The 25,047-nt window shown below is 40.5% G+C and overlaps 1 protein-coding gene across 3 annotated transcripts in view; it reads right to left on the reverse strand.

Annotated features, from left to right (window-relative positions):
- INO80 (INO80 complex ATPase subunit) overlaps positions 1 to 25,047 on the reverse strand; it is a 137,294-nt gene that overhangs the window by 25,407 nt on the left and 86,840 nt on the right. For all 3 annotated transcript variants that reach the window (XM_063716583.1, XM_024232717.3, XM_024232718.3), the window contains exons 25-28: positions 23,396 to 23,536; positions 16,651 to 16,876; positions 11,823 to 11,950; positions 1,701 to 1,795 (exon numbers count right to left, since the gene is read on the reverse strand). In XM_063716583.1, the coding sequence (XP_063572653.1) occupies positions 1,701 to 1,795; positions 11,823 to 11,950; positions 16,651 to 16,876; positions 23,396 to 23,536 (590 nt within the window). The remainder of the gene's footprint in view (positions 1 to 1,700; positions 1,796 to 11,822; positions 11,951 to 16,650; positions 16,877 to 23,395; positions 23,537 to 25,047) is intronic.

Here is a 25,047-nt window from a genome sequence, read left to right on the forward strand (position 1 = left end):
GCACTCTGAGAAAACATACAGTCTATAGCTCACACATAAGATTCCTGTCAAGTTGCAGCTCTGAGGCTGGAGTAGGTAAGGACATGACATGATAAAATATGTATCACTGATTTCAGAATTAAGAAAAGATGAAGATCACCCAGTAATTTTTTTTTCTCTTTTTGCCAAAACAATGTGGTGGGCTAAGGAGGCACAATGCTTACTCATGTTTCAAATAATTGGTTTTAGGATCTACTGGTAGCTTCCACTAGGTGAGAAGCTAGGTTAGGCTATCCACACAGCTGCACCAGGGTAACAAATGGAAACGGGTTTGAAACAGATCTTCTCCTTATTCTTGGTCAAACAGGCACCTGGAATTCTGGTGTGTAGTTTTAACTTAGGAAAAATTCTTTAAACAGAGGACATTCTATGTTGAATTGTGGATGTGTTTTATGCCAAATTATTTGATGTCTGAATTAAACCATGCTTTAGAACTGAATGGAATTAAAAATTGTAATCTAAATAAAATGGCTATGTGCTTAATTTTCTTCACAAGAATTCACAAGTGAAATATTAAGAGGCCATGCAATTAAAAGCCAGAGTCAAAGCTGTTCTGATTTACTGACATTAAGATCTGCTTTATTCCTTGGCTCTCCAGGTCTAAGGAGGAAAACTGAAGATGAAGTTCAACAGACCCGTCACTAGTGGAGCCTGGCTTTCTCCTTGGAGAGAGCAGTAACCAGACTCTACCTGTTACAATGAGAAGCTGCACTCAGGATAATTATGGCTCTGTAAACCATCAGCATTCAGCAGGCGGTAATTGAAATTTCATAGGCTCATTAGCAGGTGGGAGAGGTACTGTGGCTGAGAGCTGCCAGTTGAATAGATTGTACAGTATTGCAATTTGTCATACGGCACTGTACTGCTACTATGTTAAAAGGAAAGCAGGAAAATAAAAGGTACTTTTTCTTATACAAAATGAAACACAGAAACAAACTAATAACTTTAAGTCAACACTCAGAAATGGCTACTGTTAGTGGCCGGGATCATTGGTTCATGCCTATAATCCTAGCACTTTGGGAGGTGGAGGTGGGTGGATCACCTGAGGCCAGGATTTCAAGACCAGTCTGGCCAACATGGTGAAATCCCATCACTACTAAAAATAAAAAAATTAGCTGGATGTGGTGGCGCATGTCTGTAATCCCAGCTACTTGGGAGGCTGAGACAGAAGAATTGTTTGAACCGGGGAGGCGGAGGCTGCAGTGAGCCAAGATCGTGCCACTGCACTCCAGCCTGGGTGACAGGGAGAGACTGTCTCACAAAAAAAAAAAAAAAAAAAAAAAAAAAGAAAGAAATGGCTACTGTAAGCAATGAGGAATACAGGCTGGTGGATTTTTTTCTACATACCTATTATCCATTGAGGAGGATCTTGGTTCATACTTAGAAATGATTTCTTTTATTATCCAAAGAAATAGGCACTGGTGTCATAAGAAAGTATACTTCAAATATACAAACTATCAGGTATATTCTCTTTTTCTCTCCCAGACACATAGATCTGAATTATGATAAGCAGATTTAGTAACTTCTTAAAATGGCAGGAATTACATCTTGATTCCTTAACAATCTCAGATGTCCTGGCATTTAAAAAAAAACAAAACTTACCATTTCAAGCACTAGAGGCAAATTAAAAAGATAATTTTTGTAATTCCCATGAACATTACCTGTTCTGAAAATCAGCAACCATGTCTCGCCTCTCCGAGATCTTGGATGAGCCATCAAGCCTCATGTAGGTATGCTTCCTGTAAACCATGTATTCCTGCCAACCAGGATAAAAGGACACAGTAAGTCTGATGCAAATTACTGTATTCTGATTTCCACAAGCATCTACCCATCTTCTACCTTGTCCATTGGAGGCAAGCCATTATAACCAGAATGGGGAGAGAGCAACCCCAAGAGTACAAGAAGTTAATTTGTAAATGAGTTTACTGCCTATGTGTGAAAATCCAGGGCAATCTGAAGATTATAATCACTCTCAATTTCAGTTTGGAACCTAATCTTATTCCTGTAAATTCCTGTAGGTTTCATTAAAAAAAAAAAAAAAAAAAAAAAAAAAAATTCCACAAACCAAAATAGTTTTTCAGTAATCAACCAGATATCTTTCACAGCTATGAAAATACCTACTTTTTTTTTCAGTGAATAACATTCACTGAAACGAATGTGTTTCCCCAGAGCAAATCTTTACTGATTAAAATGCTTAAATTTACAGCCTAAGCTTCCTTCTCCCAACAGAGCATGCATCACTGTTATGGGAGGCCTAAGCATCAGAGTAAAACAAAAGACAAGGTAATTTTCTATGGCAGAGAATGTTCTTGACATCATCAAGAGGAATTACAACTTTTAAGAATGAAGAGACGTCAAAAGATACAATAGAGAGACTGCCTCTCCATTCTTAGAAGTTGCAATTCTTCTTATAGTTATGTCCAAATGAACATTTATTTCCTCTTTTGTTGTCTCTGATTACGCTACAAAAAGTCCACTTGTAGAAGAACTAGTATCAAAAACAACACAGCTGCCTATTTATAAGAAACAGCATAAAATAGTTACTTCGGTTCTCAAATAACTTCTCTATTGAAAAAGACTAATCATTTCTACATTTGGGAAATGTTTGTGTTAATTAGTTTTCTGTGGTCAAATGTTCTTATATTGCAATATTTTCATATGTAACTCTTATACATGGTGGGGCATTTTAGCACATCAGGTTGCTGTAGTTTGGAATATCTGGTGCAGCGTATGTGACAGCCTATTCTTAGATGGAGTGAGTGCCAAGAACTTGGCAGAGGTCTCTGGCTAGGGTACATGTGAAGCGAAGCTGGTCAACAAAGTAGACAAGCTTATTGACATATGCATCTTCATTGTGTTTTATATTTGGTTTAATTTTAATTTTTTACTATTTCTTTCTGTCTCGAAGTGGTTCCTTAAGAGCTGTGATAATCAAAGAGGAGCATAAAATAAAGTGAGCTTCAAGTTCATACTTAGTGGTATTGCTATATTGTAGGACTGAACTAATGGCAGAAGGGTAGGGGGAGTTTTGGATAAAAAGGACTTCAGGAAAGAAGGTATAAAATGATAGCAAGATGATGGTCCTTAGAGGCTTGCTATACCTTTTGCAGCTAATCCAATCACAGAACGTTGCAATCAGAACAACAAAGTAACTAGACAATACCAAGATAGTTTACAGAGTCACCCATAACACAGATTATAACTTTAGCAAAAAGGTAGACTTCCTGCACAGGCACTCTTTTTTTTTTTTTTTGAGACACTGTCTTGCTCGTCACCCAAGCTGGAGTGCAGCGGCGCAATTGTGGTTCACTGCAACCTCCTCCTCCCAGGTTCAAGTGATTCTCCTGCCTCAGCCTCCCTAGCAGCTGGGATTACAGGCAACCACCACCACACCCGGCTAATTTTTCTATTTTTAGTAGAGATGGGGTTTCACCATGTTGGCCAGGCTGGTCTTGAACTCCTGACCTCAGGTGATCTGCCCGCCTCAGCCTCCCAAAGTGTTGGAATTACAGGTGTGAGCCACTGAGCCCAGCCTGATTTGCCTTTTAAACTGAACTTCTAGCCACATAAAAGCACTGATGAATGAATCTTCTAGTAAATTTTGCTGTTTATATATTTATATATCAAGGCCAGCACAACCCCAGGGATATTAATCCTAGACCATAATGAAACCAACCCTGATCATAGAGAGCCTGTTACTGAGGCAACAGAAGTGAATTATTCCCTTCCACTGCTTCAAGTCTTAGCTCTTGAACTAAGATAAGCAGTGGGATTTCAGGCTTTAGTAAATTTAGAGTCTATTTCAGTAAATAGCTTAAAAAAAAAAAAAAAACCTAGAAAATGGACATGGAAAGATCTGTTAAAAGGCTGAATAGAGCAACATCTACATCCTCACACTATAGGAAAACACCTAAAAGACAAAGGTTGGGGCCAGGTGTGGTGGTTGCCTGGGCGAAGTGGCTCATGCCTGTAATCCCAGCACTTTGGAAGGTCGAGGTGGGTAGATCACTTGAGGTCAAGAGTTTGAGACCAGCCTGGCCAACATGGCGAAACCCCATCTCTACTGAAAATACAAAAATTAGCTGGGTATGCTGGTATGTGCCTGTAGTCCCAGCTACTCAGGAGGCTGAGGTGGGAAGATTATCTGAGCCCAGGGAGTTTGAGGCTGCAGTAAGCCAAGATCATGCCACAGCACTGCAGCCTGGGCAACAGGGTGACTGTCTCAAAACAAACAAAAACAGGTGAATGGATAAAGAAAATGTGATATATATACATACACACACACACACACACACACACACGAATATTATTCAGCCTTAAAAAGAAGGAAATCAACATGAATAAACCTGATTATGTTAAGTGAAATATGCCAGACATAGAAAGACAAACACTGCATGGTTCAACTTATATGTGCAAGCTTAAAAAGTTAAAACTCATAAAAGTAGAGAGTAGAAGGGTGGTTGCCAGGGGGTAGGGGAAATGGAGAGATGTTGGTCAAAGGGTACAAAGGTTCAGTTATGCAAAATGAAAAAAATCCTGGAGATCTAATGTACATCATGGTGACTAGAGCTAATAATATTGTATCGTATATGTGAAATCTTCTGAGAGAGACAATATCACATGGTCAACCTTAAATATATACAATTTTTGTTTATCAAGCATACATCAATAAAGCTGTAGCTGGAAAAAGCTTCAAAGATTATTCTGATAGCCTGTATCAGCAGCTGAGAACAACCACTAGAAAGGGAAGGCAGGGCAGTTTCCCTTTGAACCTTGCCATTCAGCATGGCCCTCAGATGGGCAGCACTTGTACCACCTGAGGTCTGTTAGAAATGCAGAATTGAGGGACACATCCCTTACCTAGTAAATCATAATCTGCATTTTATTTTTATTTTTTTTGAGATGGAGTCTTGCTCTGTTGCTCAGGCTGGAGCGCAATGGCGCGATCTTGGCTCACTGCAACTTCCACTTCCGGGGTTCAAGTGATTCTCCTGCCTCAGCCTCCCAAGTAGCTGGATTATAGGAATGCGCTACCATGCCTGGCTAAGTTTGTATTTTTAGTGGAGATGGGGTTTCATCATGTTGGTCGGGCTGATCTCAAACTCCTGACCTCAGGTGATACATCCAAGGCCTTGCCTTCCCAAAGTGCTGGGATTGCAGGCATCAGTCACCACACCTGGTGTAATGTGCATTTTAATAACATTTGATTCGAAAGTATTAATTTTGAGAAACACTATTGTAGAACATATGTGGTTTTTTTGGTTTTGTTTTGTTTTTGAGGCAGGGTCTTGCTCTATTGCACAGGATGAAGTATAGTTTTCTTGGATCACTGCAGCCTCGACCTGGGCTCAAGTGATCCTCTCACCTCAGCCTCCCAAGTAGCTGGAACTACAGGCATGCACTACTATGCCCAGCTAATTTTTAAATATAAATTTAAATTTTTATAGAGATGGGGGTCTTGCTATGTTGTCCAGGCTGGTCTTGAACTCCTGGGCTCGAGTGATTCTCCTTCCTTGGCCTTCCAAAGTGCTAGGATTACAGGTGTAAGCCACTGTGCCCGGCCAAACATATCTGTTTTTAAAGCATTGGAACACTTTCCTCAAGCAAACTCTTACACAGAGCCCCTCTAATATATAAAATAGATAAAAGCATCGCTATCCTGACTGATAAAGAGTGGCCATCTCTGCTTAATATCTACTGGTCCTCTAACACATCCCATCAGTTTGAAAACCACTGTTTTACTATACAAGTTGAGAAGACAATGCTCTGCTTGCATGCCACTGATTAAAAAGTAGGACTTACAGATCACATCCACACATCACATCAGTGGCATGCAAACAGAGCTGCCAGCATAACTCAAGATAGTTTTACTGAGCATTCACTAACTGCCAGTCACTGTTCTATTTTACCTGGTTATCTTTATCCAATCATTATGGCAACCTTTAAGGTAGGTGCTATTAAATATTTTTTTAAATTTCTCTTTTAACTTTTTTCCCCCAGGATCAGAGATCACAATCAAAATCTTCAGGATCTGCTCTGCAACAGCTTCCAATCACCTCCTTTCTAAATTTTTTTTTTTTTAGATTTTTAATTTTCATGGGTATATAGTAAGGGTAGGTGTTATTATTGTCCCTCCTATCTTACAGATGTTAAGGTCCCTAAAGTGACACAGGCAGTAGGTGGCAGACTTAGGATTGAAACTCAAGCAGATTGGTTCCAGAGTCCTTGGCTTAACCCTCCTACTGTTTCCCAGATGGAAGGGATGATCAGTACTACTAAGAAGAAAATAGAAAGAGAGCCCCATTAACCCTAAGGTTCTTAATATATCCTGTCCATAACCTGATCCATCATCATCATAAAGGATAATTGGACACTTGAAAAAATAAAGGCAAATGTTTATATATCCTATTACCAACCTTTCATTCTGAAACTTCTATTCCAAAGCTGGCTCTGACTTTCATTTTAACCAGATTTCATTTTGATAAAACAATTTAGGGGAAGGACTCAATATGGTCCACAAACCTGCAGATCTGATGTAATTTTATTTTCTTGGACATGCTGTTTTCCATCTTTTGGGGTATATCATTAGCAAAAGGCTACTCTATTACAATTTTTCTGCAGTCCAAGCAAATTGAACCAAGAGAGTTAAATATGACAGCCATAATTCCCTTATCTAATACAGAGCCCTTTGGAGCAAGACTAGCAAAAGGCAATCATGGGCCCAAAATAATCTGACTTCAACCTACTCCTGTTATTTCCCTTTCTTCTATGCCATATGTTCCAGTCACAACGGACTACTCTTGTACCTTTCTATCTCTCTTTTTACATCCGGCTTCCTTAGTCTCAAATTCCTTTCTCCCTGATGGTTGAAATTCTATTTGTTCTTAACTTCAGATGCCACTGTCTTTGTGATGCTTTCCTCAAGAGTGACTCAGTTAGAAATAAACATATCCTTCTTGCTATCCTCAGCTCTGTTCACGCTTCATTTTGACATTAGTATCAGGGTACACTGACAGGTATTTGTGTATGTATATGTCTCCTCCACTAGATAAATTCCTTAAAGTCAAACATCATGTCTAACTAATATTTGCATCTGCCTAGCATTAATGCCTTGCTCAAAGGTAGCATGGAGGAAAAAAGAATTTAAAAAAGATTACAACACAGCATGGTTGTAAGCTGACAAATTTCCTTCTATAATTCCTAAGACCTAATAAGAACTCTAGTTAACAGTGGCCCCAATTTTTTTTTTTTTTTGAAAGGAAGTAAAGTACACTTGGAAGAAGGCCAAGCAGGCAACTTAAGATATCAAGTGTGCCAACTCAATTTGCTTTTCATTCCATGGGGCATTTTCAGAATACCCAGCTTCCCAGTATCTTCAGAATCACAGCTTCCAAAGGTAACCTGCATTTCTAATAGAGGCCAACTCATAAACGACAGAATGTCTGCTCAGGATAAATCTTCCCCCAGTGAGGCATTGCGCTTGGATAGATGACTGAGCAAGTTACACAACCCAGGGTCTCAAATGTCATTATGTATGGATTACCTGGATTTAATTCTATATTGCACTCTTATCATATATTGGTACAGTTCAAGATTTGTCTGGATTTCAGTATTTAACAATTACACCACATATAGCATAAGCTGATTAACTCTTTCCAAGTACTCTTTATTGCATAGGAAAGTATCAAGTGGCTTATTTCCTTAAACTACAAACTCAGTTGCTTGATGCAACAGGAATGAAACTCAAAAGAGAAGACTCAGAGATAAGTCATCTGTAATAAGTTAAAAGCTCTTTGCTACTACAATACGGAGAAGAGTCCCTAACCATGGTAAAACTGGTGGTAGTAGGAAAAGTTCTGCCTGACATCCAGCTGGATACCACCATCCCAAATGCACAGAGATTATGTGTTCCCCTACTATGCCTAACAGCCAAGATTCTATAGGTGGCCAGGCGTGGTGGCTCACGCCTGTAATCCCAACACTTTGGGAGGCCAAGATGGGAGGATTACTTGAGGTCAGGAGTTCGAGACCAGCCTGGCCAACATGGTGAAACCCCATCTCTACAAAAATACAAAAATTAGCCAGGCGTGGTGATGCGCGCCTGAAATCCCAGCTGCTCCGGAGGCTGAGGAAGAATTGCTTGAACCCGGCAGGTGGAGGTTGCAGTGAGCCGAGATCCCGCCACTGCACTCCAGCTTGGGTGACAAGAGCGAGACTCTGTCTTTAAATAAATAAATTAAAAAAAAGATCCTATAGGTGGTTCAGTAAATACCTATAGGTGGTTCAGTAAATTTAAAATAAACTCATAACGACATTTATTGATCTATGATTTCCTCACCTATTTATGTCCTTGACTTCTGCCTATGGCAAACTAAAAACTCCTGGCTTGGAAATTAAGCAGTCTCCTCTTCACTATGTTTGTTTTTCTTAGTGCCCATTTGTTATAGCAAAAGCACTCTCCTTTTAAAAATCCCCTATCGAGAAATACTACTATTTGGATTCCATGTGAAGGAATACAACATTTCTGAATATAGTCTATTTGGAAGAAGATATGATATATACACAAGGAATTTAAAGTCAGATTTTTACCCAAGGGAAAAAGGAAGCGATCAATGACTTTAAAAAATACTGTGCAAATAGTAATGTCCAAAACTAGTATTTCTCACAGTATTTCAAACCTGGCCATAGAGAAGTATGTGAATTCTTAATGTCTTCTAGTTCTGCCAAGCCCCAGAAACAGACAGCCAGCCATGGCTAAGGCACATAACAACAACAACAACAACAACAACAGCAACAACAAAAACCCCAAAAAGGCTGTTGGATGAAAGAGAGCTGCTCACGTACTCCACAGCAACACAGAGCTTTGATACCCGCAATGTGAGTTTCTAACTCTTACTCTATTGGAAGCATTTCTTTCTCTCTTTGAACAGGGTATATGATTTCAAGAGAAAAAGGAAAATCCTGAAATAAAAACAAAACAATCAACATTTTGAGACTTAAGTCTGTGTTTTTTCTTAAGGTCAAGTATACTCAATGGACAGGATCTATTCAGAAGGTCCCAGTGCAAGATCATGTACCAGGTCATGCTTTAATGCTGAAACATGGCTTTAATGAATGTTAATACTCAGAGTTTCTATTATGAAAGTGACTGAAAAACACTCTTTCAAAGATAAAAAATTGCAGACCTAGTGCTGCACCATCTCAAGATGTACAATATGTTTATATTTCAATCAATGATTAGATATATGGTAAACACTGTGGGCATTGTAATTCCACGCTCATAAATTAAATTCTATTTCAGTACTAATCTCCTGGAATACAGAATGTGGTTCATTTGAGTGGATAATATTAAAACAAATTAAAAATGAATAAACTTTAAGAAATTAAAGGAAGAACAATTAGTGTAGTATTAAGGAAACCAGAGAAGAATTTCATTTTAGTTTTTAAAACATACAAATAGTTGCAACATATTCTGGTTTCAGCATCCAAGATGCATGTTATACATATGGCTAAGGAATGTCAGCAGTTGTGAAATTCAGGCTTTGAATTTGCATTTCCCTAATTTGGAATTCCCCTTAGAAATTCATCTATGTTTAGAGAGGTTCTCAAGCTGCTTGTTTGCAAAATCTACCCACTAGGTCCATAACCCAAAAATAACTGTTGGATTATAGATAGAGAGGAAGTGATCCTGGTGGGTAGAGTTTACAGCACTTATCCTGAACAAAGCTTATCATACTCTGAATTACTTATTTTAGTAATATTTAATAAGAACCTAGAAGTGTGCGATACACCGAGGGAAGGACTATAATAAAGGCTGTATCAAACTTAAACCACCTATACTCACCTTCACCTACTGAAGCTAGTTTATTTTTGGATTGCTCATTCACATTCCCTTGGAACTTTCCTTTCATATAAATCAACATGTAAGACTATAGTCTTGGAAAAGAAATACCATTATGTCCCTTACCTTACCTTACCATACATGTCCCTTACCTTAGCATACTGCTTTCTCTTTAATTGTTAGCAGCTGAAGATCCCTACTTTAGCTATACTTTCCCTGCCTCTTGAGGACAAGGAAAGTGCACTTTACCTAAAAAGAGCCCCACTGCAGGAAAAGTTACTCATGTTGTTTTGGCTGTTGGGATCATTTGTTTGAACTGAACACTAGACATGCAGGCAGTCCTTTTATTTTGGATTACTACTGTTAGGACATTTAACATAGTTAATATATACATCAAACACAACAGCTTAATCACCTCTCTTATGGTGACTTACATTCACTCATAAGCACTTCCATCATTTAGGAGTAAGTGGCCTACTCATAATACAAACCAGAGAGTTTAGTCTGTCAACAGCATTCAAGGGGCTATGAAACCTAAGACTTAGTGCTGAAACTGACCCCAAAAATCATTTATGTCTCTTGCTAAAAGAAGTTGCCAGATTATTAAAAGAAACCTCCCACTGATTTCAGATAAATTCATTGCAAAATTCAACAAGCCAATCCTGGCTTCCAAAAAGCCTGAAAACCCTCCTTAATGCTAGCCTTCATTCCTTCTGTACTGATATGGTCCCTATTGCTTTATTCCTAGATAAGGATAATAACAGTACAATTTCCACTTACTTATTACTATTCCCTGGTGTAGCAGGGAGAGGGTATGAAGCCTTATACATGTAAAAACATGAGAATATTTATGTACTTCTGACAACCAGGTGCTTCTGCCTCTCAAACTTTATTTATATAAAGACTTATTCTACTAGTTTGCGATTATCTGTTCTCATTTTCACTCTCCTGTTTCTAGGTCTGTGACCTCCTATCCCTTAAAAAATAAGTCACCACTCAGACAAGAAAGGGAAAAACCTCAACGAAGAAGCAATTAAACAAAAGCTGCCTTGCACAGTTATATCTTTTCCACTAACTTAGTAGCTGTCAAGGCTGGTTGCATATTAGAATCACCCCAGGACCTTTTAAATATCTCGATGCCCAGGCCTCATTTCCAATGTAATAAATAAGAATCTCTGGGAACAGGACTAGAAATCCATATTTTTTTAAAGCTTCTCAGGTGATTGCAATATGTAGTCAAGTTGAGAATCACTACATTAACTCAGGTTGAATAGCTGTTCTTTGCTTTTTTACACAGAGAACTAATCCTAAATCTTGTTTTCCATACATAATTTTAGATTCCTAGGCTGTGACCTACTTTAAAATTAAGAAATGTCTTCCCTAGTAAAAGAAGGATGTAAGGGGTGTTCTATTTCACTGGTGTAGGGCAGGGGACAGAAGTCCTTCACATACTCCCCATGCCAGGAGCTAACTCTGCTCCCTTTATAGACTGTAAAATCAAAAAAAGGAGTTTCGGGAGCTGGGTGTGGTGGCTCACGCCTGTAATCCCAACTCTTTGAGAGGCTGAGGTGAGTGGATCACTTGAGGCCAGGAGTTCAAGACCAGCCTGGCTAACATGGCGAAACCCCATCTCTACTGAAAAGAAAAAAAAAGAGCTGAGTGTGGTGGTGCACGCCTGTAATCCCAGCTACTAGGGAGACTGGAGCAGAAGAATTCCTTGAACCCGGAAGGCAGAGGTTGCAGAGCTGAGATCACATCACTGCACTCCAGCCTGGGTGATAGAGTAAGACTCTGTCTCAAAAAAAAAAAAAAAAGGAAAAAGAAAAAAGAAAAAAGGGAGTTTTGGGGCTCCCATTAAGCAGGACTAACATTAGTCATGGACATCTGATTCCTACAAATTAAATGTCAAGGTATCCTAGGTCCCCAAGATTCCTTCTCCTACCTCCAGCAGGTCTATCATCCTGGTCATCTGGGAGTAGATAAGGACCCTATGCCCTTGAGACTTGAGCCGAGTCAGCAGGACATCAAGGGCATACAGCTTTCCACTGTCAGTGATGAGACTCTCCTTGCCTGGGGAGAAGAAAAGGGGGTGAGGGGGAACTGTATTTAATTGAAGCGACAAAATCACTCAATGCAAAGCTGTATGCAAAACCACAATCACTAAAACCAAGATGCTTGTCATCATGAGATCAGAAAAGTGCTCTAAAGGGAGAATGCAGCGCCCTGAAAATATCACGACTCCAGGAGTGCCCTGGGAAAAAATATCCCCAAAGGGGGAAGTGCAGATTCCCTGATCACTCCCATTCAGACATGTGCTCTTAAGGCACTTAAAAGCATCCCTGCTCCACATCCTTACTCAGAGGACACCAGGTATACATGGACATCTATGGGTGACATCTATGTCAATCTGCTAAGTGACCTGAAAATTTTGTTTTTTCTTTGTTCATCCTATCTCTAGATATCTGTTTCTGCTAGTTCTGAAAGCACTGAGAACGTATCCTACCTGCCTATGGAGAAAAGTAAACAAAGAGATTTATAACCTCTCTCTTTTTTTTCCTTTTCAAGACAGGGTCCCACTCTGTCACCCAGGCTGAAATGCAGCGGTGCAATGACAGCTCATGGCAGCCTCGACCTCCTGGGCTCAAGTGATCCTCCCATCTCAGCCTCCTGAGTAGCTTGGACTACAGGTGAGCTATCACACCCAGTTAATTTTGTTTCTGTTTTTTTGTAGAAACAGGGTATTGCCATATTGCCTAGGCTGGTCTTGAACTCCCGGGCTCAAGGGATCCTCCCAGCTCGGCCTCCTAAAGTGCTGAGCCATGGTACCCAGCCCCTCTACCCTTTTTTTTTTTTTAAACCCAAAACTAGCTCTCTTGGAGGACTGCAAATAGGTTGACTGGTAAATGTCGTTAACCCTAGTTGTATGTTAATTCAATAAAGACAGCAGGGCTTTTCAGAAAGACTGACTTTGAGTTTCTCTGCAGTGAAGCTCCTCTCACTCACTAACTTGTGCTTTCTCCTTCCTCTTCTCACAAGAAAAGCATTTCAGCAACAGATCTTTAAAGAACACTTAACTCACAAATTTTCATCTTATCCAGTTACTATCATTTAACTCCCATCATATTCAGGAAGTAGAGTTTCCTGTTTGCAGACTGATCCATAAACATGCCCTGAACAATTGCTGTCATTAAGAGGGGAAGAGTTTAGGCTTAAGGGGTTGGGTAAGAGTATATGTGGAAGTGGCCATAGGACACGAAAGGGAGAGAGAAAGAATGGAGATATTATATAGACAACTAACAACTAAAAGAGAAAAACTGTTAAGAAAAACACAATGTTCCTCCTCAGTTTCTGGGTTTGAACCTATGGCTTTTCTTCAGAACCACAGTCTGACTGCTGACAGCAATCCAAAAGTTCTCAACAGTCATTCTCTGTTCTTGCCACAATTTGCCAAATGCACAATTATTGTATACAAAGAACAAGAACGGATGTGCTGACAGCACCATAACAAATCATCGGCCACTCTGTTTTTGCTACAAAGCCACAGGTCCTGGCTGTTTACTCCTTCTGCACTGCAGCCTGCCATTTCCCACCTTCGGAATGCTGCCAGGCCATGTCTCCTTCCACCACCCGCTCCCTGAAGCTGTGGCACACACCTTTATTCAGTCTCTTTGTTTGGTCCTGTTTAGATTATTGAAATGCTCTTCTTTTTGTTGGTCTCCTTACCAACACAATCAAATGACTGCAGCTGGGACAGAATTGACTGCTAAACCCTCTCCTTGGCACCAGACAAGGAGTACTGTATAAATTCCAAGTCTGAGCAGGCAGCAAAGCTTTCATAACAACTTTTAAGGTTTTATTCTTACCACAATTACCCTACTCCAGTAATTGAATTCCCTAGGTCTCTCAATTTTGATAGCTCCTAAACATTCACCACAGAGCTACCAATCAATTTAGACATACTTCTTTCTGTTCTCATTAAAAGCACAAGGTGAAAAAAAAAAAGACCATATATTTTTCAGCCCTTGAGTGAGGGTGGGCAAGCTAAGTTTGTAAGATTTCTGTAGCCTGCTTATCTTCTTTCTCCATTTAGATATACTCTCTTAGCACAAATGTTAATGCATATAAAAATTTGTTTTATGTCTGAATTTTGAGAAACTTCAATTATTTCAAAATCATGATTCAATGGTTTTCAAACAGTCCTGCCTCCCACATCTACTTTACTTTGCTAATCAGAATGAACTGTTCCTAGGATTAGAAAAGCTCAGAAATAAAGATGTGCATATACTTATAAAGACAGAACTCTAATATGACTAAAGGAGGCAAGAAGTGGTACCTGCTGTCAGCTTGTTATCTTGTTACCGTGTAGGTGGGGAAGGGAGAAGTGGATGGACTGGACTTCTTTGTACTGCCCTGAAGGAAAATGACTAAGAAGAAACACTTCAGCAACAGCCTTAAAACACTTAAGCAAAATGAACACTATCTCTGATTTGCTGGTGAGCATGGAGAAAATCAGTCTCTAGTATTTGTCCTTAGTAAGATATGTAGGAAAAACAGGTTTCCTTCTCTGAACACACTAGAGTGACTTCTGGGGCTGGTATTTGTTAGCCAAGTTTTTCGCAGTCACTTAAGTTGCACTGGACAAGAGCTCCACCTGTCGCTAAGCAGGATACAGAGACACAAGGAACACACTTCTCTGGAAATCCAGCTGATTCTGCTAAGTCAAACCTGTGCCCAGCCCCTTCTTTGAAACAGGTGCTTTCTGGATCATTGGGTGTTAAAAATAAATAAAATAAAACAGGACCTCAAAAAATGTTTAAATGAACAAACCTATCCTACTCTCTTACAAACTTTCCTACAAGCCCATAGTACTTTCATTAGACACAGGTTTTTACCATCCATGGTGTAAGATCCTGTTCAGAGATAAAAAGAACGTAGCCTACGGCAGTAAAATTAGGGCAAAAGATTAAATAATATCTCCTTTTTCCAAGGAAAGGGGACTTTTGAAGGGATTGTACATCTTTCTGGTGAAACATGGAGAAGAAAAGGTGTGAAAACCAGAAGATTTTGGTCTCTCAAAGAATATGGAAGCAACCCTTCTCAGGGAAAGAGAAAATGTAAAAGTATAAAGGAAAGAGAGATGATAAAGGGTTCCAGTGAGACACCCTCAACCCCCGCCCTGTCCCAGCTAGTCTACAGAGCACAATGGGGTGAGGAGCTGGTTGGTTCTCACAGTAAACAGCCAGTGAGGCTCGTGCTTTTTATCGATGCAAAAAGAACTCAGACGCTTCCTGCTATTTAAACAAGGTCCATTTTTCTTTCAAAGAACAGGAAAAGCCACAAGAGATTCCCACAACGCCAGCAATAAGCCATCTACTCCTGTAATGGGAACTTAGGAGCCAGAACGAAGAAGGGAGAAAAAAGAAGTAAGGTGCTATCTTGCTTCTTTCCATAATGGTGCTCATCTCTTGCCTGGGATTCTGTAGTTTCCTTACCGGCTTGCTTTACACTTAGGTTCCCCCCCACCGATTTTCAAGCAATATATTTCCACTCACTGCTTTCATGTGCTTTAAGTCAGTTACAAGACCATGTGTAATACTGCTTTCAGATAACCAGAAAGACGTCTTGGAGTTCTTAAAGCACTAACAGGCTGGGGCAAACCCCTTGACACTTGACAAAGTTAAAATAAAGTGGAAAAACCAGGCCTTACACACTGGAATCCAGTTATCTCTTAGAGACAGAAGACCTCTGTTGAATGCTTAGCTCTAGTTTATTTCCATTACATGCCAGTAAAAGCGATATAGTTGGCCGGGCGCGGTGGCTCACGCCTGTAATCCCAGCACTTTGGGAGGCTGAGGCAGGCAGATCACGAGGTCAGGAAATCGAGACCACCCTGGCTAACATGGTGAAACCCCATGTCTACTAAAAATACAAAAAATTAGCCGGGCGTGGTGGTGGGCGCCTGTAGTCCCAGCTACTTGGGAGGCTAAGGCAGGAGAATGGCGTGAACCCAGGAGGTGGGACTTGCAGTGAGCCGAGACCACGCCACTGCACTCCAGCCTCGGCAACAGAGCGGGACTCCATCTCAAAAAAAAAAAAAAAAAGGAATGTAGTCAAAATGTCAGATTTTGGACAACCAAAACTAACACTATAGCTCCAAGCTACCATTCCAGTTTGCCTGCAGGTGTAAGCAAAGAACGTGAGCCTATGAATTATCTGTGTTCAGTTTCCTTAAAAGTAGTCTCACTAAGGCAAAGATGAAAACCTAGTTTCCTTTCAACCCCCGACTTTGACCCTAGGGGATCTGGGAATCTGCTAGTATTTTGGCATAGAATGCACACTGTTTTTCCTCTTGTTATCATTCACATCTCTAGTGCTTCATGTAGGACACTGTTTATGCTATTTAAATAAGGCTTTCTGTGAGTGACGACATTCTCATTCATTCCACTGGCAATGGCACAAGACAACCGTACTCATTCAACCTAGAGCCTTTCCTACTAAGTTTACTTCTACCTTTTTTTTTTTAAGAGTGGCATTTCTTTCTCAGCTGTAAGCATGTCAAAGGAGTGTATTTAAGCACAAATCTAAAAACATTTCTCTCTCCACTCCTCATAAATTACTAATATTCTTACCTATAAATTACTAAGGCCAAAAAAGGAAGTAGAAGCCTCAAGAACAGTAAATTCCAAATATATGAAAGGACCACATGGAGAGAACCCTGGTTCTCCCCTTGCCAAAGTGAGGAACACATTCCAAGAGGATTGAGAACTCACCTGGAATCCTGATGAAAGACCAGCCATTCTGAGGCCTGATGCTCCACAGACCTCCAGCTGGCTCTGGGAAGAACTGTGATCGTCTATTTAGCCAGTCTGCAGCCAGTTCAGGGGCCCCATTCAACAAACACTGCTTGGCTGCCAGACTCCCTCCTTCCTTCAGAACTCGCCTTTCATATTCTGCACTTCGGTCATTGCAGTAAGAATCCAATGGCACTGCCGTAACCTGCAGTTAAAGATTCACATGAGATGGCTCTTTCACATTGTCCACATACACTATGCCTTTTGGGAACCTCAACTTTGAAATCAGACTAATGTGGATAGTTCTTAGACTAGTGGTTTTAAATACCTGTTCTGGCACACTAAGCTGTCCCTAATGAATGACTTAGTGAGCTTTTCTAGATAAAAAGCCAACCTCTTATAACATGAAACCTGCAAACAAACTAAAGATCCAAAGAGAGCTGGAGTTTGCAGATAAATGAGGATACCAGGTCAGCAATAACTCTATTACATGCATATATATATCTGATCATTTTGCCACCTCCCTTCACTGCTAGATATTGTTCTTGGCAAAGTTCTCTTAACCATATGCATGATGGTGATGCCAGAAAGGGAGCTGCAGCTAGTCAGACTTCATTTAAAAACTAAAGAATATTGGCCTGGCATATTTGAAGTCATCTTTAATGCTTTTGTGGCAAAGCTCCCAAATTTATCAACAGCTTTCTCTTCTTCCCTGACCAGGTTGCTGACTGACAAACCTAATGGAAGAGAAACTTTCTTTCAGGCCATAAACTGGGGAATGGGGAGTGGGGAGGCAGGGGAGGGTACGGAAGCAATTGCCAGAGAGCAGCAGATTCGTTTCCTAGTTTGGCCAAAGGCTATACACAAATTCTTATCTCAATACAAGGTATAACCAAACAACACTCAGCTGCTGCTCACTCAATGCAGTAGAGGGCTCCTGCCAATTCAGAAACACAGATTTCTCCTTCTTTGGCTATCTGGGTTTATTCCTACTCTAATAGGCAGTATTCAGATACCTGTGAAGTCAACTGGTAAGGAACTTGTTGAAGATGACAAGGCTAGCTTTTGTTAAAATGTAGAGGCTGTGATTATCTGTCAAGCCCACGCTGACAAAAATGCTGAAAGCCCATTTCAGGTTGAATATCCCTAATCTGAAAATCTAAAATCCAAAATGCTCCAAAATCTAACTTTGAGTGCCTACATGATGCACTAAGGAAATGCTCATTGGAACATTTTGGGTTTGGGATTTTTGGATAAGAGATACTCAATCTGCATACGCAGAATTGCTCAGAAGAACCCTAGAGCTAGACTAAGACATGGGGAGAAACAGCCTATGAGAAGCAAGGGCCACAGCACAGGAGAGATCAGAACAGAAAACACCGGCTGTATCTAGTTAGGTAGTTCTATCATTTCGTGGAAGTTAGGCACCGAGGGAACTTGATCTTGCTATTAACTTTTCTCTTTTTGTGTTGATCAAGCTTTAGGGAAATGGCTGTCAAGTTTTGGTATGCATAAGGACCTCCTTTGAAGCGGATCAAAAGTGTAGATTTTGAACCAGAAGAACTGAGGGAGGGGCCAATAGACCTATGTTTTTGACAAGCACCCGAGCATCCCAAGCTGAACCTTGAGAAATACTGCCTTGAGGCATATAAACAGCTGACCATGGGCTGTAGGTGCCTCTGGAGGGTACCAACGTGACAGAAAGAGCATCATTTACCAATAACCAGAGAATACTATGGCTTACAGATGAAGCTGAACTGAGTTTACTAGGGAGCAGTGCCATCTATGGTCCAGATACAAAACTACAGAGGGTCACAGCAAACTGGGCCTGGAGTTCCAAAACCAGTTCACAACAAAAATGGTTTATATCCAAACAGTACTAGAATCTCACATCACCTTTATCCTCTCCAGAAGGAACTTGTTTTCGGCTGAGCGTGGTGGCTCACACCTGTAATCCCAGCACTTTGGAAGGCCAAGGTGGCAGATCGCTTAAGGTCAGGAGTTCAAGACTAGCCTGGCCAAGATGGCAAAACCCCATCTCTACGAAAAATACAAAAATTAGCCTGGCATGGTGGTGTTCACCTGTAATCCCAGATAGTTGGGAAACTGAGGCACAAAAATGGCTTGAACCTAGGAGGCAGATGTTGCAATGAGCCAAGACTGTGCCACTGCACTCCAGCCTGGGCGACAGGGTGACAGACTGTCTCAAAAAAAAAAAAAAAAAAGTTAAAACAAGAAGGAACTTGTTTTCTTGCTTCCAACTTATTCATTTTTCCCGCTAATACATGAGCATGGGCAAATAAATATGGACCAAAAGAAAGCAAATAAATACAGGAATACAAAGCAGGTGGATGAAAATTGGGTCTCTCTCCCTTCTATGACTTGACATGGCAGTATCCCAGCAGATCGTGGGTCAGAGCAAACATCTCCAATGTAGGATGTGTGTCGCAGACCTGCAAAATTAATAGCAGCTATACTTCTATAAAAAGTTTAAAAAGTAATAGTCTAGACTATAGAAATGACCAGTTCTATATGTCTTGAACAGCATGCATACTCTTAGATGAGTAGAGCATATTTAGTCTTCTCTAGTAAGACTAAAGCGCAGTGGCTCACACCTGTAATCCCAGCACTTTGGGAGGCCGAGGTGGGTGAATCACCTGAGGTCAGGAGTTCGAGACTGGCCTGGCCAACATGGTGAAACCCCGTCTCTACTGAAAATACAAAAATTAGCCGGGCATGGTGGTGCCTGCCTGTAATCTCTGCTACTCAGGAGGCTGAGGTGGGAGAATCACTTGAATCCAAGAGGTGGAGGTTACAGTGAGCTGAGATTGCACCACTGCACTCCAGCCTGGGTGACAGAGTAAGACTCTGTCTCAAAAAAAAAAAAAAAAAACAAAAACAAGAAAAAGAAGCAAAAAAAAAAAAAAAAAAAAACTCATACAGACCAATTTTTATACTCACAGATAACCGTTTGATTAAAAAATTTTTATTTTTTTATTTATTTATTTATTTTGTAAAAAGGGAGAACTTACATTGGAATTATACATAAAGACTCCGGGCTCATATTCTCGAGATGAAAAGCCAAAAGCTAGAATCTCAGCATGAAAGAACAGAGAAACAGGAAAAATGGTTTTTCTGCCTGGGATTCATTTCTAGGCACTCTTATAGTTTAAAAACAAAACAACTTTTTCCAGTTATAAACTTTCATCTATTTTTCAATTTTCATTTTGATGATATCCTTCCAGGTCCAGGATTGAATGCTTAGAGGTTTGCAAGACACTGTTCTTAGTGAAATATTTTTCAGTGTTTTGAGAGGCTTCTTTGGCCAGGAGCCCGGGATCAAGATATTAATATATTCAGAATCATACAATGTCATGTTGTAAGTATGTAAGCAATGTACTTATGAGGTCCAAAAGAGGGGAAAAATGTCCAATCTACTTAGAATAAATCCTGCTTTCTAAGTCAGCTGTATCCCAGACAGCCTCCCCCTATTCTGCTAACCCCAAGTGACCTCCTGATTTGATAAGAAGCAGGGCAGATGAAGCATGACATACCGTTCTTCCCTCCCCACAAAAAATGCATCCTCCCTCTCATCCTACAGGAGCTAACAACCCCTTTCTTGCTTCATTAACCTCTGAAACTACAGTACCTTCAGGGGCTGCCCCCTTAAGCGTTCAGCGTGTCCTTCCTGAGGACATGTATGTTCCTGCTCTAGCTGAAGGAAGCGTAACCGCTCCAAGCGCTGCAGTATTTTGGTAAGAAGAATTCCTAAGGCCTTAATTTATTAACCCTGCAGAATTATTTCCTCAGCTAATGATAAAACAGCTCCTATAATTCCTTCCATAGTGGCACAGTTCTTCCTGAACTGACCCTCAAGTTTTCATAGCATGTGTCAGAGAAATTAATTTGCCTAATTCAAGGCCAGGGTTGGCTTCAAAGGACATAAGTTTCTCTCTCCCCAATACAGATGGGTTAGAAGTCAATATAAGATAATTAGGGTATCTCATGAAATTTTACCCTATTCACTGATCTGAATCCCTAGGACTGATCTGAAAGGTAAAAGCTGTAGATCTGTGTATGAAATACAGATATCTAAACTCTTCCTCATGTCCTCCTAATCGCGGTGTAATTACTCCCATTTTCAGGTTTAGCACATACTATGTAAAGAAACTCTACAAACATGGGAGGGGTCAAGTGGGAAAGGCGCACCCTTTCAGCCAAACGATAAAAGCATTCTCCTGCTCCCTGCTTGCCAACACATGTTCACAGCAATTAGAGTTTTCCTCAAGCTACATTTACTTTTCTTGAGAGAAACAGCAGCAGCAGGCATGGTAGCTGGGATTTCTGGCTCCTCTAAAAACAATACTGAAGTAGTATAGATGGGGCATGCATGAGTGAGAGAGTGGGACTGTTCTTGAGAGTGGTGGGTTATAGATATTGGGGGAGCTCCAAGTGGTAACAAATGAAGAACTTTCAGGTCAACAAATAAATACAATTACAGGCCAAGAGAGCTCATCTTTATTGGCTCTTTAAACACTGGGAACAGGTTGGGCGCAGTGGCTCAGGCCTGTAATCCCAGCACTTTGGGAGGCTTAGGCAGGGGGATCACATGAGGTCAGGAGTTCGAGCCCAGCCTGGCTAACATGGTGAAACCCTGTCTCTACTAAAAATACAAAAATGAGCTGGGCGTGATGGCATGCGCCGGTAATCCCAGCTACTTGGGGGGCTGAGGCATGAGAATTGCTTGAACCTGGGAGGCGAAGGCTGCACTCAACCAAGACTGTGTCACTGCACTCCAGCCTGGGTGACAAAGCAAGGCTCCATCTCAAAAAAAAAACCAAAACCAAAAACAAAAAAACCCAACAACCAAAAAACAAAACACTGGGAACAGGAGAAGTTAAAAAGACTTGACGTGCCTCTCTCAGAAATCTAAACTTCCTTTTGTTAGGTCTCTTGGTATACACCTATCATACTAAGAGAACAAAACCAACCACACAACCATGAAAGACTGAAGACTGCCTTCTATGGAAGCTCTTGGCTTTAAATGCTTCCTAGAAAAAGTGCATTTCCCTGCATTAACTTAAGCTTCTGAGACCAAGAATACTTTGGAAGAACAGGATATGTACAAAATCCAAATACTTTCTGGATAGCCAGTATAAACCAAACAAAGTTGATAGTGACAAGGGAATTAAACTCATATAGCACAGGAGCAGCAGACAGAAATCTAGGCAGGCAGGAGTCAACAGGATTCATCATCTTTCTAGGGGTTCCCTGTCAGATTCTGTCTTTTGATAAACTGAATAAAGAACGCAAGCTGATAAAAAATAATGGTAGAAAAATATTAACAAAGAAGACAGAAAAGGCTCCTTCTTCTTTGAATAGAACTGTGAAAACAGGCCGGGCATGGTGGCTCACACCTGTGATCCCAGCACTTTGGGAGGCCAAGACAGGCAGAGAGCTTGAACTCAGGAGTTGGAGAACAGCCTGGGCGACGTGACAAAACCTCGTCTTTACAAAAAATTTAAAAAGTAGCCAGGAGCAGTGGTATGCACCTGTAGTCCCAGCTACTTGGGAGGCTGAGGTGGGAGGATCACTTGAGCCCAGGAGGTTGAGGTTGCAGTGAGCTGAAATAATGCCACTGCACTCCAGGCTGGGTGACAGAGTGAAACCCTATCTCAAAAATATTTTTAAAAAAATAAAAACAAAAACAAAACAACAAACCTGTAAAAACAGTACACTTGCTAAGATGAGTGGAGAAACAAGAGAAAAACATAGAAGGGTAAGAAATGTCAACCTCTTAGAGCTTCCTGGCTAACTGAAAGTTGCCTCTTGGAGCAAAAAGAAATGAACTGGGAAGACAGAAATTCATTCTTGGCTCTAACCACAGAACCTGGCCACAGTTTGATTATTTCTCTTCTTCGTAGATCTTTTCTCTGGCTCTGATCAACACGGATAAAAAAGAGGATGGAAGATGTAGGCAAAGTAAACAACCCCAGTGTGCCAATTAAAGCCTTTCCAGCAATGCTTGTCAGCAATGTCAAGAGTGATCTATTTTGATAAACAGGGTATTAGGAAGGATGCAGACAACTGCTAAAGTTGAAACCACAATAGAAACTAAGCCCAATCTGCAAACAACAGTGGGCAAATGGTGAATAGCAAAGAAGATACAACAGTCACTTTTCAGATGGAACAGACATGTGAATGACAGTCCAAGTGAGGCTGCTTTGGAAAGCAAGAAAACACAACACTGAGAAGGTTCTTGATGCTGGAGCGTTATGTTTCCTTTTGTTATTTGGAGACTGTACTGAGGTGATATGACCGGATCAAATCTCCCCCAATCCTTACCAATCTGACGCCCTCTCATGAAAACCCTCAAAAACCTCAACACAGGTGACAAATGGCTCCCTCACCCCGACCCTACTATTGGGTGATATATATTCTACCTGACACATGGTTTATTCCCACCATAGTTTAGAGCCCCTGACTAAATAAAAAGAAGCTATCTACCATACAACTATTCTTAAATCAACAAATGAAGGTGAATATAAGTGTTGTCTGGGGCAGGCCAGAATCACAAATGCCCACATTTTAAAATACTAGAATTTATATGTTTCTTAAAGTCCAAATAGTTTAAAACAATTCTGTTTAAGAAATAAATCCCTTAAAAAGTGGTTTATTTCTCCTATTACCATCTACTTCATCTCTTCCCTCCTGGAGCACTTACTCGTGGACTGGCCACACACAAAAAAGATGGCAGCTCAGTGAGCAGGCAGCGACGCAGCGAGGAGGTAGCTGATCTCCGCTGATGGACGACCTGGTCTGAGTAGCCACTGACTGCTTTACAGTGGCTGCTGAAAACAAGAGACTGCAAAATAAAAATGCAAATGACTGCCAATTATAATTATGTTTAATGTAAGCAAAATGAAAAAAAAAGCCACATATTAAACATCTAAATTTAAGAGCTTTCTTCCCTGTAAATACTATTAATTCTAATAAACAACCACTAATTAGAACCAAGTATATAATACAGTTGAAGCCCATGTTAATTTCAAAATGTGGTTTTATTAACATACCTTAAACAACTGTCATTTATAATTCTACCTTTTTCTGGAAGAGATATTGTTAATCAAAAACAGGCACAGCAAAACTTGATTAGACAAATCACTTGTATGGGAATGTCAGGGGAAGTTTGGTTCATCTGTTGCACTGTGGATGCAAACTTATGTCTTGTGTTGAAAACAATGATGACCAACACAATTTCCTTCTAAATTTTTTTTTTTTTTTTGAGACACAGTCTTGCTCTGTCACCTAGGCTGGAGTACAGTGGCAGGATCTCACCTCACTGCAACCTCCACCTCCCAGTTTCAAGCTATTCTCATGCCTCATCCTCCCAAGTAGTTGCGACTACAGGCGTGCACCACCACACCTGGCAAATTTTTGCATTTTTGGTAGAGACAGGGTTTCACCATGTTGGCCAGGCTGGTCTCGAACTCCTGACCTCAGGTGATCCACCCACCTTGGCCTCCCAAAGTGCTGGGATTACAGGCATGAGCCACTGCACCTGGCAATTTCCTTCTAAATTTTTCTTTAAGGCAGTTTAGCACCATTTATTTTCTTATTAATTTATTCAGAGTAATCAATACAAGGGGTCAGTAACAGGAAATTGTATCTCTTTAGTGCCTCTGACAACCATTTAAAATATATTTATTGTTCACTTATGTTGCTGTATCAAAAATGTATTTTAGGCCGGGATCACCTTTAGATGATCACCTGAGGTCAGGGGTTTGAGACTAGCCTGGCCAACATGGCGAAACTCTGTCTCTACTAAAAATACAGAAATTAGCCAGCATGGTGGCAGGTGCCTGTAATCCCAGCTACTCAGGAGGCTGAGGCAGGGGAATCGTTTGAACCCAGGAGGCAGAGGTTGCAGTGAGCTGAGATCGCGCCATTGCACTCCAGCTGGGTCAAAGAGTGAAATTCCATCTCAAAAAAAAAAATGTATTTTAACAGACTTCATAACTCATGTTAAAGCTTCAGGTCACAGCCAGTCATATGAAAGATTTTAAGTATGAAATGTTCACATACAAATCACTCCTCAGTGGGACATGGTGTTCTATATCAGAAATGCAGAAGTTCCTTCTTCAGTATGTTATTTGTTTTATCTTTGGATCTGCATTCTTATTTGTTTTACTGATATCTCAATAAGGCAGGTTGATGACCAAAATAACCATGTAGATGAAGATAACATACAAGGCAGTCTAATTTATACACTGTTGTAAGGTCAAGAATACAAACTGCAAGATCAGAACAGCAACCTGGATCCTCTGTAAGAGAATAATAGTTATAATACCAGTATCAAATCACTCTGAGGATAAT

The sequence above is a fragment of the Pongo abelii genome, chromosome 16 (assembly GCF_028885655.2).
Source record: "Pongo abelii isolate AG06213 chromosome 16, NHGRI_mPonAbe1-v2.0_pri, whole genome shotgun sequence".
NCBI lineage: Eukaryota > Metazoa > Chordata > Mammalia > Primates > Hominidae > Pongo > Pongo abelii.